General features: G+C 41.3%; 1 protein-coding gene across 2 annotated transcripts in view; it reads right to left on the bottom strand.

Moving 5' to 3' along the window:
• Positions 1-8,859, bottom strand: part of Trappc3l (trafficking protein particle complex subunit 3L) — a 65,687-nt gene extending 56,828 nt beyond the window's left edge. The window contains exons 1-3 of one of the 2 annotated variants that reach the window (XM_087207887.1): positions 8,587-8,859; positions 4,696-4,793; positions 1,965-2,064 (exon numbers count right to left, since the gene is read on the bottom strand). In XM_087207887.1, the coding sequence (XP_087064013.1) occupies positions 1,965-2,064; positions 4,696-4,793; positions 8,587-8,814 (426 nt within the window). In that variant the 5' untranslated portion in view covers positions 8,815-8,859. The remainder of the gene's footprint in view (positions 1-1,964; positions 2,065-4,695; positions 4,794-8,586) is intronic. The other variant, XM_004869068.2, reaches the window with a different exon arrangement.
• Between the last annotated feature and the right edge of the window lie 7,003 nt (positions 8,860-15,862).

The following is a 15,862-nucleotide window of genomic DNA, read 5'->3' as shown; positions in this document are numbered from 1 at the left end:
ATGACTGTCATGAATAACTCATATTATAACAAATGCTAGTGAAGCTGCAGGGGTAGGAATGTAAACCAGTACAGCCAGTATGGAAATCAGTATGGAGATTTCTTAAAGAACTAAAATTAAAAATTCTATTTGACTCAGCTATTTTCCTTATAGGTATCTTTCTGAGTTAAAGGCTTCATATTACAATAACACATGCATACCCATGTTCAAAGCAGCACAACTCATAATAGCTAAATCTTGGAAGCAACCTATATGTTCATCAACAGACATACGGATAAAGAAAATTGTGTATACATACACAATGAAGTGCTACTCAGCCATAAAGAATGATAAATTTGAGTCATTTGTAGAAAAATGGATGTACTTAAAACCATAAAAGGCACATGAAATAAATCAGACACACGAGCTTAAATATTGCATGATTTCTCTTATATGAGAAACACAAAGTCCAAACAATGTGAGGAGTAAAATGAAGGATAAGTAGATCAATCATCTGCAAATTAGGATGTAGAGATGTAGGGATGGGGAGGAAACAGAGGGGAAGGGGAAGTAAAAAGAATTGAGATGTGTTATGTGCTTGTACCAACTTCCCGTGATGAATGTCATCATTATGTACAGTAAATGTATACTAATAAGCAGTAAAAATATTTCCTAATTTTAAAAAATCTGCTTATGGGCTGGAGATTTAGCTCAGTGGTTCCGCCACCTGCCTTTCAAGTGCAAGGACCTGAGTTTGATCCTTGGTACCAAAAAAAACACTCTGCTTAATGGTAATGATAAATTCACCATCCTAAGGTTAGAAAGGACCTGGATTCCAATTCCAACCCTATGATTCACTAAAGATGAAATAATGATAGTACTAACACTGGTAAGTGGAAAAAAAAACCTTCTCTTTGGATTGCGGTTTTGAATGTATAATTTTTCACATACGCTATTATTTAATTTCATCATATTCTTTCTGGGGCTCAATTTTCTTATCTGCAAAATGGGAATAAAAACTCCTACTCTGCCTAGTTCAGAGACCTAATGTGAGGATGAAAGACAAAACATAAGTAACTGCAGTTAGAATCACAAAGCACTGTGTGGTAGTATTGGAGCCAGGCTTGTGAAGAGTCAATCTGGCCATGTATAAAAACTTTAAATAACGAGAGAGGAGAGAAGAATGGACTGACTTAATTGGCCAGCTGTGTACACCTTTGGGCAGCATCTGAGGACCTTTTAAATATCTCACATCCATGCATACTTTCCGGATGTCCCACATATTATGAACATTAAGTTAATCACCATAGGCCTGCAGAATAAATGCGTGCTGGCTAAGGATGCATTTCACAATTGTATATCTAAGAAAGCGGACGGCCAGGGATTTAGTTCTGTGGTTCCACTGCCTACCTGGCAAGCGCAAGGGCCCAAGTTCCATCCCCGTACCAAAAAAAATGAAAAAAAAGAAAGGTGAGCTAGTCTTGAGTGATTCCAAGGTGCCTCCCACACATCAGGGCTGTGAGAAAGATCTTAAAGCTCATGCATTTCCAGGAAGCTCTGTATTTGTCTTCAAAACGAATACAGCAGTATTCTCTGATCTTGCCAAAGACTATTTCCTTCTATGTGGTGAAAATCATTGATTATGTAAAGAAACTGATTTGGGACATGTGCATTACCAGACTCCTGTTACACTCTCCTTCTGTTTACCTTCTTGGGACACTTTTCCTAGTGTGACACAGACACACACCACTCACACTATGTAGTCAGGAAATCAAGAGATGCATAGAGGCCTGGAAGCATTCCACTTTCTGTTCAAAACAGCCTTGTCTACATGCTGAAATAAAATGTTTTTAAATCAGAAACCCCTGTCTCAGCACCTGGCAACATATACACATGGAACTTTTCTATTCAGAGCAGAAAAACACCAAGCTCAGGAAGAACCAGAGATTTTAAAAGCATATGGACATGACTAAAAATGCATTTACCTGAGCAATTATGTCGGTAATTTCTGAATAACTGTGGCATCTTCTCACACAGGACCGAGCCAAAAAGTCTTCCACGAGCCTTGTGCCAATGCCGTATCCCCTGTGGATGAAGGACAGTATGGTCTCCATAAGTGAATCACAAACTGAATCAAACCAAATGGGCCAAGTCAAATGGCCTTTGGAATCTTAGTCCCACCAAGCACTTGAGGAGAGAGTAACACATCAGGAAACCAGTCTCCCACCAGCAGAGGGATCTAAGTAGAGCCGAGTTGAGACTGGCCCCAATTTGACAGTGTCAGATTTTAAGAAGCCTGGGGTCTGTAGCCTAATATTTCTTATCATTAACTCCTGATAGAAACAGAATGAAAGTCTAACCCTTCTGCTACAGGCATGGTACCTGAGTGCTCATTCTTCTTCTATCATAATTTCCATGGTAGGAGGGCAGGCATTCCCAGGATGGGTTCTAACAGTCAGGAAAGCAGCAAGCAGAAATATTAGCAGTTATATCTGTGATATGTACTGTGTGTGGTGGGGTAACCAAGGCCAGAAATCTCATTTTTTATTTCAGAGAAACTGAAATGATGGGGTTTGGGAAAGCATTTACCTTACCTGTTGATTCCACCCCAAGCAAGTAGCCCTAGCAGTACTGAAATGCTATTTTGAAAGCCATTTATGGAGATGTGTGAACACAACTGACAGTGTGGTCAAGATGACTGAGCAGTCCCCTTGGAGAAGACAGATTGGAAACTTAAGTTTCTGGGAGACATACAAAGAAATGCCAGAGTCTCTGTCTTATAAAAACTTGCGATCTATTTGAGGGACTACAACTTTAATAGTGAAAATGAAAAAAGAGAACTGTTTTCGCCTAAAGGCTGGCAAAAAATTGGCCTTTAATTTTTACAGCCACTTACAGAGACCAGTGAAACTACTGGGACAGAGCAACAGACAGCCCAGCAAGGCAAGGCATTGCAAGGTTTAGAGGTAGTAATTGTTCCCCCAGGGTCTACAAATGGGTAAGTGATATACTGGTGACTTTGACATTGAAGGAGATGGATTAGATGTCAGTGTGCTTATTAATTCACTAAATCCAGTGAGATACTCTGTTTATATTTCTGAGTGGATAGAAATAGGCATTTTAGCTTCCTTAACTCTCCAGAAAAATGGTTTATAATTCCAGCCAGGAATCTCATGCTGAAAGATTTTTTTTTGGTACCAGGAATTGAACTCAAGTCCTTGCACTTGAGCAGCAGGTGGCAAAACCACTGAGCTAAATCCCTGGCCCCACATGCTGAAAGATTTTAAAGAACAAAGCATTTACTTTGAAAGAAACAGTGAAATGAAATTTTAAAATGTGCACAGGGCTGGGGATGTGGCAGGAAAGCACACACCCAGTGTGGCCAGGCTGAGTCCACCTCCACTGGGAATAGTGATGGAAACCAGAGATTCTTAGCAGTGCATAAACTGTATATCTTACTTTGGTCAGAGAATATGTTTCTACACAGTAGATATTTATAAATCAAATTAAAAATGTAAGACTGTTTCAAAAGCTAGTAGAAGAATTCAAATGTCAATTTTTTTTAAGGAAAGACTTTTCTGTAACCGCTTTATCAAGTGTTTAATCCTTATTTCTTAAAATCTGCATTCCATTAGGTCAACAGATGTATTTTTTGTCAAATAAATAAATAAAAGATAAAAAATATTCAAGCAATAAAAATGTTATATAGGAGAAAGAAAATCTTCTTTCAACCTATAATTCACGATCATCTGTCTGGTCTTCTTGGAAAACTACCAGCAGTTTTTGATAGGTCTCCCACCACCTCAGCAGCTATTATGTATAGTTGCTGCCCTCTTCCTATGGTGCCTTGCCCCTTCCCCTGTGTGACCTCATGCCAAGATGGTTGCTCCCACCAAAGAACAAACCCTTCTTCCCAGCATGCCCCTGTTCCCACCTAGAGAGTAACCTAATACTCACTCACCTCCTACCACCTAGTGACATCACCGGCTCCTCCATTCCCTAGTCACTACCTCAGTCAACCCCGCCTCAGCCCCTACAAACCCCACCCCAGTCTCTATAAAAGACTCTCCCTACCCCAGCCATATTGCTTTTGTCTCTCCTTTGTTCAGAGACAGCCCGGCAGATCTATTCCCCTAATAAAGGCTTGTTGTGGCCTGGTCTGGTCTTGGTCTTCGGCCCTTTTACCTGACATTTCTTTCTTTTTTTTTTTGCATATCTTTTCATTGATAATATACTAGTAAACAAATATTTATTTGAGAGGAATTGTTTTGTTTTGTTTTGTTTTTTGGTACCGGGGATCGAACTCGGGACCTTGCACTAGCAAGGCAGGCACCAGAACCACTGAGCTAAATCCCCGGCCTGAGAGGAATTGTTTTAGCAAAAAACTTGCTGAAAAGAATCAAATTTTATTTTCTTTCATGTTATTAAAAGAATAATTTCAGTTTCAGCACACCCTTTGCTTATAAGCAACTAAGAAAAAGTGACTTCTAACTAAAAAAAAAAATTCCACATTGATGTTTGTAGAAAAAGTTCCTTCCTATTGTTTTGTGCTGTCGACTCTAATGTCAGGTGTAAGAAACCGTGTCCATCTTCTCGCTGTGCTTCACTGAACCAGCAGAAGAGCTGGTGGAAAGGAGCGAGGCCTCAGAGGCAGGAAAGGGCCTGCCATGTCAGGAAACAATGAGCATTCCACCAACGAGAGAGGCTGCTACTTACATTTTATCTAAGTATTTGTTCACGTCTTCATCCTTTTCATAATCCTTACACAGCTGGGCAACCAAAGCTCCATAGGTGAGGACAAAGAGGTCTTTGTTCTGGAAAGAAAGGGTTAACTTTGTGTGACAGGCAAGTTGATGACAATACAATACTGTATTTTTTTTTTTTTTTAACAAAATCTTTCAGTTGAATCCATCTTCCCATTTTTGCAACAATTTTCACTTTTCAGAACAAATTTTACTGATATATCCAAATATATTGCTGCGGCTGTGGGGAAAAGCTGTGAAATAAGTTTCTTAATGTGAGAACATCTTTCTGTGCAATTGTGTACATCATATAATTTGCAGTGTATTTTCATGGAGGATGGGTTTAAAAGTCACTAATTTCTAAAAGAAATTTCTATTGTTCTGGAATGGCCTTGGGCTTGAGGTTCAGCTGGAAGGGAGTAACTGGGGAGACTCCTCGCGGCCCGCCCACCCCTCAGGACCCCACAGGTTCCAATGAGACATCGGGATGAACCCCACTGCTGCCTCGTTTGTGGGATTTTTTTTTTTCTTTTTTACTTAAAAAAGGAGACTATGTGCTTTCTTTACAAATATCCAAAATATGTCCAAATTTAGAGTGCTTTACAAATTACAACTGGTAGCTGAAGCCAATTCAAATTTTGTTTAGTATACATATGTTGAAAATATGGAAAACAGAAAACATAAAGCTCAATAAATTCAATTTTAGAAGACTCTATTTTGCTTCTGGTATTGAGAACTGAGAAAGGGGTGGCGGTTTTAAGGACAATTCATTCCCCCTGTGCGTCCAGAGGAGGGAAGTGCAGCCTCAGAAGACGGGAGACTTGGCCTAGGGGGCGCCTCAGGGAAGGGGCAGGGGGCCGAGACAGGAAGAGGGGTGGACTGGAAAGTGATCTTATTTTGCACGTGGTCTTGTGTTTTCAAACATAGATTCGGGTTTGGAAGAGGTATCTTTACCTGTACGCCCAGGGATCTTATAAACAAAAAGGGCAAAATAAGGCTTGATAATATGTGGGTCTTTTTTAAAAGCATGGGCAGGAGTGACTTAAAAGTAAAATTTTTGCCAGTAAAGTGTCCTCTATAAAGTATTATAATTTTCACTTAAATACTTCCAAAGTTAGCCCAGCACCACTAGTCCCCTCTCTTGTATATGGGCTGATAGCGTAAAAAATACACTTCTTTTGTTGGGAGCAATGCTACATAATTCTAGGGAAAAATCATTTGATTAGGCCTAGTTCTTCTGCCTACAGGCCAGCTATGGCATTCCGAGACATAATTCCATTTTGGTCTCGGGTCACAACTGAGACCTTAGTGAACCACATGCTGTGATGCTTCAGGGCAAGACCACATGGGCGGGAGACACCCTGGGAGGAACCAAATCTTCATCTGTATAGTTCCTCATAGTTCTTAGATTTCCACCGCCCCCCAGTCTTTTGTTACACCTTGTTTATCCCAATGTGAAGTACTGAAATCTACATATTCATTTGTTACATTTCTTTCTCCCAATGTACTGAATAAAATGTGCTGCAAGCTAGGGGTTTTTGTCTTTGCTACCCAGAGCAGCACTGAACAGACTCAAGGCTCAGCTTCTTCTCAAAGTCTCATTTTTCTACCTTTCCTGTAATTCGCCGTGTGCTGCCCTGGCTTGCAGGAGACTAGGACTTACTGCAGAGGTTCTGGTAACGTCCCCTTCCCCTGTTCCCTACATTCTTTAGTTGGGTAGAATATATATTATATATTATCACTAAATAAATTTTAATGAATAGAACCCAAATACTATTTGGTATATACAGGCACAATTTATGTGAGAGAATATAAATCAAAATGTCACAAATGTTTATAGAATATACATTAATTGTCACTACGGAAACATATAATTCAGGTATAGGAAAATAATGAGTATGTTGATATTTTTTACCAGGAAATAAGGGATGTGAGAAGTGATATGAACAAAAGTATTTTTAAACATAATACTGAGGCTCACCGTGTGTTATGGCTTATGTCTAGATGTCTCCCCAAAGCCTCATCGAAGCATAAGTGGGGCTTTTTAAGCCGTGGCTGGATCTAGAGTGTGTGTCACTGGATTGATTCATGGTGCAATGGTAGGATCAAGGGAACTAGGATTAAGGGGGTGAGTGCTACCCGCTGATAAGACATAAGGGGCAGAAAGATTAGTGGTGGTCCCTTGCTTGCTTGCTATTGCTGTCTTCTGCTTCCCATGAACTGTTTCTCCTATGTGAGGCCCCTCTGCCACCCTGCCTTGGAGCCAGCCAATAATGGACTGAAATGAAACCTCTGCAAACTGTGAGCCAAATAAACCTTTCCCCCTTTAACTTTGGGTGTCAGGTATTTTGTCTCAACAAGGAGAAAAGTAACTAAAACACCAAATATTTAGTTTTAATCTTTTTCTTACTTAAAAATTCCAAGAACCTACTTATTAACAACAATTTATAAATTAAAGAAATGAAACATAACTTTAAAATGAAATATCTACCTTACATGTAAGAGGCCACAACAGCAAAGAACTGGTATGTACTACTGCTACAGCATAAAAATAAGCAAAGGTGAAGGAGGGAGAGATAGCAAAAGAAAGAGAATATGAATGGTAATGCATTTCTTACTACTGGCAGTATAACAAAAGAATTTGCAAAAGAGATAAAAGGAGAAAAATTATATTTTACCTACCTGCCATAGCCTGAGCATTGTGTCCATTTATAATTAAGACCATACTAAAATAATAGCATTTCCCCCACCCAACACCCCACTATATTTTGAAGCATATTTTACATACAAATGAGCTTCAAGTTCAAAACCCTTAAAAGCCTGTGTGCTTCTCTGCTTCATGACCAAGAACTGTATCTCGAACTATAGGTCCAGTTATGTCTCTGACCCATACCATGGACCCGAATGAATGTCAACACAACTCCTTCTTCAAGGTTTTTAAATAATTTTATATATGAAAATAGAACACTCTTAATTCTTTCCAGAGGATAAAATGTTTTAACCTAATATATATATATATATATATATATATATATATATTTAAATTTCAGTACAATGTGAACTACAGATGTACAGTATTATTATTTTTAGCAAAAGAGCCCCACAGAAACCTTAACCAAGATCCCAGAATGCCAGGGGGGCCACCTGCAGGCCTTTCTAATCTGGATGTGCTGGGTCATCACCATGACATTAAGTACCTGAGGCTGAAAAGACTTAATTATATCAAATCTGTCTCCTGAAATAACACACCTTTAAACTTAACTGTGAGTTTTCATATCTGTGACATCAGAATGGCTAAAACTATGTGTGAGGATTAAAAATTTACCCAAAATGAAGCTGCAAAAATTAAAATTTAAAAATAACTGAATATGGAATATATAGAAAGGAACATAGCACAGACCAAATAAAAATGCTTACTTTAAAGACTAGGAAATACAGTTTTAAAGGTAATCTCTAAGTACTTAGTTTCTCTGATGATCTTATTCCTCTTCAATTTTACACATAATCAACTGTTTTATATATGCATATATATAATTTCATATTTCATGTAGTATGAAATACAAAGAATTGCTTAATCTTTTCATATTTTCTATCAGAGACAAATCAAGAATTTAATACTTTCATACAGTTAATTAGAAGAGAATGCCCTAAAATCTGTGTAAGGAATAGATTGTTCTTTTATGGTGTATAAGAGGTACTTGTAACTATTCCCAGTGGTGTTGTTTATGGTCCACCCCACTAACCCCTCTCTGGCTCCAGTGAGAAATTCTACTTGGTAGCATCACCTTCGAAAATACATTAAAACACCACTCAAGAAAACATGCTCTATGAATCAGAAGAAACCTTGTTTATAAAAAGATCTTACTATTTTTTGGTATTCTGGTCTTCTGGGAACAGGGCGAGACATAGTGTGGAGATGAAGAATGCTGTCCTCCGTTCCTTTTCTCTGGTCAGTGCTTAGAAGTGCACTGGCCTTGATTCTTTTTGAAATGTCTTCTTGCTTTGAGACAGGAATGCTATTTCTGAACACTATGCTTTTGCTCTCTGCTGAAATGAAGAGGAAAACAAAATGCAAGCAACAGGACTGCCTCATACCTACGTGATGGTCGCTGATCAAATAACTGCTTCATTTATAATAAGTTGTAATCTAGATCCATAAAATCTAATAATGTGAAGTCAGACCAGAAGCTCAAAGAGACTAAAAGTTCTTTAGCCCCAGGGAGTTCAAGAGTGGTATTTTGTTTGCATGCCAACACATTGTTTTAAAATCACAAACAGAAACCTTCACAATCCAAGATAGATCTCACTGCTAGCATTATTTCATCTTGTATTGATTGTCTTATGAATTAGGGAGATAGGATCAGCAATCTGTAGGCACCAAATCCTGGATCCAAACCTGACTGGCAAGTCACATGGTACCATGCTGTCCTTAGAATGTTGACTCCCATCTTTTGGGACCGCAGTATTCCAATATACCCAGTGTCCCTTCTTTTCATAATCACTCACCAGCAATTTCAAGAAGTGATGGGATGGGTGATATTTTCTTACAGAACCTTTGCTCAAGATGTGTGCGGCACACTTTAATACTGTATAAAGTTACTGGCAGAGTGAGGTCTTGGCCTTCTTTTGCTAGGCTCTGAGATGTTGGCTATCAAAGGCTGTCTTTACTTATGCAGAAGTACAGATATTTAAAGTTCAAAGGAGAATTCCCATCTTAACAACTTCAGGGAGCAGGTGATCAACCCCATTCCAGAAATGGAAGCATGAAACTCAGTTTAAGAAAGTCATTTCCTATTCCTTACAGTATGAGACAATCAGCCATAGCTGATTGTTCTGTCACATTCTTGCTATAAAGTGACACGCCAGTGACTACTTTGAAGAAAGGTGTGGCATAGTTGAAAGACTCTGGGAAGATTATGAAGGTTCAGGCTCAGTTGAAGTTCTATCCATTGCTGTCTGTGTGGCTTTGCACTCCACACTTCATTGCTGTATGGCTCAGTTTATACATCTGCAAAATGGCAATAAAAATAATACTGACTTTCCAGAAAATTGTGAGTATGAAAGAGGTAATAGGTGCTGTAAAACACATTATAATGCACTACATGGAGGCTAATAAATAGAGGCTATTCTTGACACTGATGATATGGAACTCTACAGTAATTAAGGCATTTCCATGAGTGCCCATGGTCTGTGACACCATTATCTCAGGGAAACCACTTAGCTGACTTCAGTAGCAGATTGATAGCAACTTGTATTTATATAAAATTTACAGCTAATGTGGTTTTCATTCTCTTTATCTATTTTAATACAACCACAATCTGTGAAGTAGTCAGTACTATATTCATTGACATTTTAAACAATAGAAATATATAAAATTAAATGACTGGGAAACTTGTTCAAAATATATGGATAGCATACAACAAAGAGTGATTTGAGCTCAGTATGCTGATTCCAATAAAAATAATTTTATGATGCATACATTCAGATTATGTCAGAGCACAGTGCCATTGTACATTTCATTATTACTAGAGATTGGTAGTACTGCTGTTTACATTCCTTGTGTTGAGTTGGGGCCTGTGCTCAACACTTATTCTTTTTTAATCCCCTTCCTCTTCTCTCTATCCCTCTTTCCTCCATTTCTTGATCTCATTGCTACTTGAAAAGACCTATCCCACTACTTCCTCTGACCTATTTTTTATTTTGCTCTACATGTACATTTCAGGTTTCTCATATAAAAGAAACCATGTAATATTTAAGCTTCTGTGTCTGATTTGTTTCATTTACCATTATGGTTTCAAGATGCATCTTTTTTTAACCTACAAATGTCTCAAATTTATTTTTCTCTATGGCAGAATAGTATTCCATTATTTGTAAATAGCACATCTTCTTTATCCATTCATCTATTAATGGACATGTAGGCTGATTCCAAGATTTAGCTATTATGAATTGTGGTGCTATAAATACTGGTATGCATGTAACATGACTTATTGTCTTTAACTCTTTTGGGAAGATAGCAAGAAAAGGAAGAGCTAGGTCACATTGAATTTCTAGTTTAGTTTTTTGAGAAATCTTCATAATGATTTCCCTAGTGGTGGTGCCAGTGTACATTCCAGCCAACAATAGTGTAAAAGTGTTCTTTTTCCCCCACAGCCTCACCAGCATTTTTCATTCTTTGATTTCTTGATGATGGCCATTCTTTCTGGAATAAGAAGGAATCTCAGTGTTGTTTTAATTTTCATTTCTCTACTGGCCTTGATGTTGAACATTTCTTCATGAATTTCTCAGTCATTTGTACTTCTGTGAAGAGTCCATTCATTTTGCTTGCCATTTTTTGGGTAGGGCTTTTATTTGGGGGAGTATTTTTTAGTTATTTATACATTCTAGATATTAGCTAATCTGCTTAAGGAGTAGCGGGCAAATTTTCTTCCCCTCTGCAGGTTGTTTCTTTGCTTTGTTGGTTGTTTTTTTACCTGTGGATCTATTGTGAGTGGCAAAACCAGGGCTCCAAACTTTGCTCAATGCAGTGCTTTTTTTCTACTCCTCCTTCCTTCTCCTCCTATCGTTTTCTCATCCATCCACCTCTCCTCCTCCCACTGTTCCCTGTCTTCTCCTCTCCTTCTGACCACACACCTGGCCTTGTGCTGCACATGGCTGTCCCGGAGGCTGCTTGGTGCTCCCCCCAGTCCTTTTCTGCCTCAGGGAGAAGCCAGTTTTCCAAGGGATAGTTGATCTATGGTCAAGAAATCAAGATGGAACCAACATGTTTTGTCCTGGGTCCAGGGCCTGGGGTTGAGGCTACCAGGAACCCCAATTCTTGTCTTATGGCTGGCTCAGGCAGCTCCCAGCACAAAGTGTTCTCAGAGGGATGTGGTAGTTAGAACTGAGGGCTTGAGGTCAAGCTGGAGACTCCTGACTATAGAGCAACCAAGGCGCTGGTCTAGCTCTGGGTCTCTGTGTGATTCAGGCTCATGTGGACAATTGTGAGCATGAATGTGGATCCTCCTGTCTGGCAGGATCCAGGTAGGCACTGAATATGTGGAAATAGCTTATGGGGAACAGGCAGAATGAGACCTGGCCAGGGAGCCCAGGAGGGTGTGCCAGAGCGTGCAGCTGGGCCCTGAGATCTGGACCACACATTGGCAGAAAGGGAAGTGAGGGAGCACCAGCCCACCTGGGTCTGGGTACACAAGTTTTCCCAATAGGGCCATGCATCCATGTCCTAGCCCCCAAACCAGATCCTCTCTTGTGCCAAGCATTGTCCAGCTCTGTCATAAGGCTTGGAGGTGTTGGTTAAGCCTAGTGGTAGTGGTGCCTGGATCACTCAGGAGCTGGATAGCTGTTAGACAGAGGAGGGAACTGAAGCCACTTGTGTACATGCACCCATGGGATGTGCCTGTGCCCCAACTCTTGACCTTCAGTGAGGAGGTCACAACCATAGTCACCAGTTCCTTTTTCCTCTTTTCCAGGATCCCCTCATGGGACTCTCTTCCATTCCTTGGGCTGAAGGCCAGGAAGTTGTCAGACTTCCCTGATTCCTCCCCTTCCTGACCACTGGTGCCAGACTCACAGCAACTAGTGGCCAAGATGCATTTTGACTGAGAGGCTGTGAAGGTGAGTATGGTGGTAGTGCCCTTGTTCAGTGGTGTGACCACCTCTGCCTTCTTCAGGTCATCCTGACACGGTGTCTCCCTGCCTGTCCCCACTGTCAGCCCCATGAGGACAGAGTCTGGTGTCTGCTGTGTGGTTGTACTCAAGGGCACAGGGCTGCTGCTCCATAACTATCTGAGAAGTGAGGGACAGTAGTTGTCTGTCCTGCCCTGCCTCTCCTCAGGCTTTAGCTCATGTAGTGTTGTGTTGCCCAGTGTCTGTGTCTCTGCTGGGCTCCTCTTGCACTGCTTTGAATTCACATCTAGGAAGGTCAGGAAGGGCTTCATCTCTTGTAATATGAGTAATACCCACTGTGCTATTCAGGGTGACTGTGTAGACCAAAAAGAATTGAAACCCAAGAGGGAAGTGGTTGCATCTGCTCTGGTTATTGGTTCATGATCAATGCCTGGAAAAGTGTCTGCACATAGTGTGTCTTTACATATGTTGGTAAAGTGATGTACCCACCGGCTGTTGCATGATGTCTGAGTGGGCCTGGGCCCTTTGTACACCTCAAGATTTCCTGCTCTGGGACCACCCTGAAGCCCATAGAGTGACTCTTCAATCTTTAAAATGACCAGAACAACTTTTTCCAAGTGCAGGGCTCCATGAGGGGCAGGCACAGCTTCCCAGTGGGGATGGAAGATCATCTGTGTGAATCAGCGTGGCTGCTGTAGCTGGTCTTCCATGGGACGAAGGCCAGTATCAACATTTATGATAGAGACCCCATTCCATGCCACAGCTATGATGTGCATCCCACTGCTCAGAGTTGCAAAATGAGGCTGAGACAAAGGCTTGCACCTTCGCAAGACTTGGAGCCATAGTGGCCAAGCCCACTGTACTGCTGAGAGCAGAACTCACCTTCCCACCATCCCCTCCTGTGGGGAGGAAATGTAGGCCCTTGTGGGATCCAGGAAGGAAGGCCCATTGCTGGGGCAGCTGTCCAGGAAGGCCTGCTCCAGGGTCTCTGTCAGGGTGTGCAGCTTGCCTGCCTGTGCTCCCCTCACTGTGCAGACCTCTGCCAGGCTCCGGGCCACTGATTTCCAATCTGTGAGGGAACAGAATTGGCATCCCACCCATGACTCATTAGGAGGGATTGAGGATTAAGCCTTGATCAAACTCTGAATTGTCCTTAGTGGCTCCTACCAGGAGGGCACAGGAGGATCTGGCAGAAAGTGAGCCTCATATTAAAGTTAAATTTCAGAAGGGACACCTAGAAATACTAGCATTTCAGGCCAGCCTGTTAGCTGAGGAGAGGTTGTGTGTAACTCCTTGCATTAAGAGCAACATGCCATGGGTCCTGAGACCTCTCCCAGGGTAGAGATGAGGAATCAGCCACATGGATGCCTGGGCCAGGAGTTACAGTGAGGTGAAATGGCCGAATGCAATCATGGCAGGATTGAAGTGACAGCGTCCATGTCCCTTTACTGGTTCTCCTCCAGCATCCTCTCCAAGGTGGAGGCTGAGCAGAGAGGATGTGGATATTGAGGACATGGAGCCTGGATACCTTTGGGAGCAGGACCCTGGCCTACTGTTACCAAGCCCTGCAGGGAGGAAGTGAAGGTCTTGTCTGTCACTGAGGGGCCTCTCTGTCTCCCTGTGGCCTCAGGACAGCGTCCCCTCTGCTCACACACACACACACCCTGGGCCTGAGCTGGCACCTGTTGTTATTTTGGCCCAGTGTCTGTCACAGGCACATGGCACACAAGCCCCAGTGACAGCTCCAGCCCTATGTCCTGATGTCCTATGTGCAGCTCTGGTGGAACAGTGTCCAGCAGCTGGCAGGCAGCATGAGGCTCTGCCTTGTCACAGTTTGTGTTGTTTTTGCCCCAGGTAACCTTGTGCTCCCCAAATGCAAACAGCTCTGTCACAGGCTTCTACCCCAGGAGGACAGGAGATGGCTCCGGAGGCTGTGAATCATCACTGGGCAGTGGCCTTCTCCTGCCAGCCCTGTCATGGGTGAGATGTGACAGGATCCCAGGCTCACAGCCTCCCAGCACCTGCTCCTGCCCAGGAGGAGCTTTTCTCCTGACCCTGTCCCCCCCCCCCCCCCCCCAGAGAGTGAAGATCCAGGGTGGGAGTGGTGCAGGGGACTCACAGTGGTGGGCAGGCCTAAATGTTCTTGCCCTGGACTCAGTGTCTCAGAGCACCTGGTGGCCAGTCCCAGGGAGAGCTGCCCTGGGCTCCCTATCATCTCAGGCCCCGAGGTCTCTGGGTGTGGTGAGACCTGCCCTGTGCTGCCCATGAGGACTGGGCGGTTCCTGGCGAGTGGCCTGTAGGGTCTGAACTTAGTCATCTATCCTCTCACTCCTTCCCAAGTGCTTCTTATTGTTTTCCCCTTTCCCTGCCCTCCTTTCACCTCCTCCGCCCTTCCCTATTTGTGAAGACTTTGTTTCATTTTTTTCCTTTTCTCATATTTTTTCTTTTCCCTTCTTTCCTTTCCCCTACCCCTCCCACTTTCCCTGCACCTTTAGACCTTTACTTCCTATTACACAATATCAATTATACATTATTAAAATTACAATATCAAGATCTAGGAGACATTACCACAGATTTTACAGAATTTAAAAGGATATAGAAAGCATATTATAAAAATAATTTTTTTTTTCTTTTTTTTTACAAAAATAATTTTTGAAATAAATTTGACAACTTCTAAGAAGTACCTTGGAAGACAAATTAATGAAACTAACTCTGGAGGAAATATAAAATTTGAATAGCACTTATTAAAGAAAGTATATTCCTAGTTTGAAAACCTACCTATGTGACAACAACAGGCTCATATACATTTTAACTGATAAATTATATCAAACATTTAAAGCAGAAAAAAAAAAGGAACACTTCTCCCCTCATTTTAGGAAATCAACATTGTGCTAATCCTAAAACTGGATAAAGATAATAGAAGAAAAATGTATGAACATAGATAGAAATTTGTTTAACAAAACAAATTATTAGAAGTCAGATCTGGCAATATGTAGAAAGTGGTTTTATTATAGGGATGGCAGTGTTGGTTCAGCATTGGAAGATCCACCCCCAAAAGTCATCATTTTAACAGAGGAAAGGAGAAAGCCATATGATCCTGTCACTAGTTGGAGAAAAAGTATTGGACCAAATTCCACAGCTGTTCATGATAAAAGCTATCAGGAGACTAGAAGTAGAATAGAACCTTCTCAACAGATTAAAGACATGTACTCCATACTTCCAGTGAGAATGCCTTATATGAATGGAGAAGATACAATTCTTTCTCCTTACGGTGGGGAACAAGGACAGATATGCTTACTCTTCATCTGTCCATTAAACTTTGAAACATAGGACTAAACCAAAATAGTCTGGCAATAAAATGACACAATTCGGATAGGATTGGCAAGGTAGAAGCAAAATGTTTGTATGTAGATGAAATGATCATCTATAGAGAAAATACTAAGAAATCTCTAGGAGCTCTTAGAACTTGTATTTGAATTTAGTAGGATTGGAAAACAAGGTATATATAAAAATTCAGG

Source organism: Heterocephalus glaber, unplaced genomic scaffold (genome assembly GCF_053883595.1).
Source record: "Heterocephalus glaber isolate CG9 unplaced genomic scaffold, H.glaber_assembly_v1.0 deba00000896, whole genome shotgun sequence".
In the NCBI taxonomy this organism is placed as follows: Eukaryota; Metazoa; Chordata; class Mammalia; order Rodentia; family Bathyergidae; genus Heterocephalus; species Heterocephalus glaber.
This window is presented reverse-complemented; position numbering and strand designations above follow the sequence as displayed.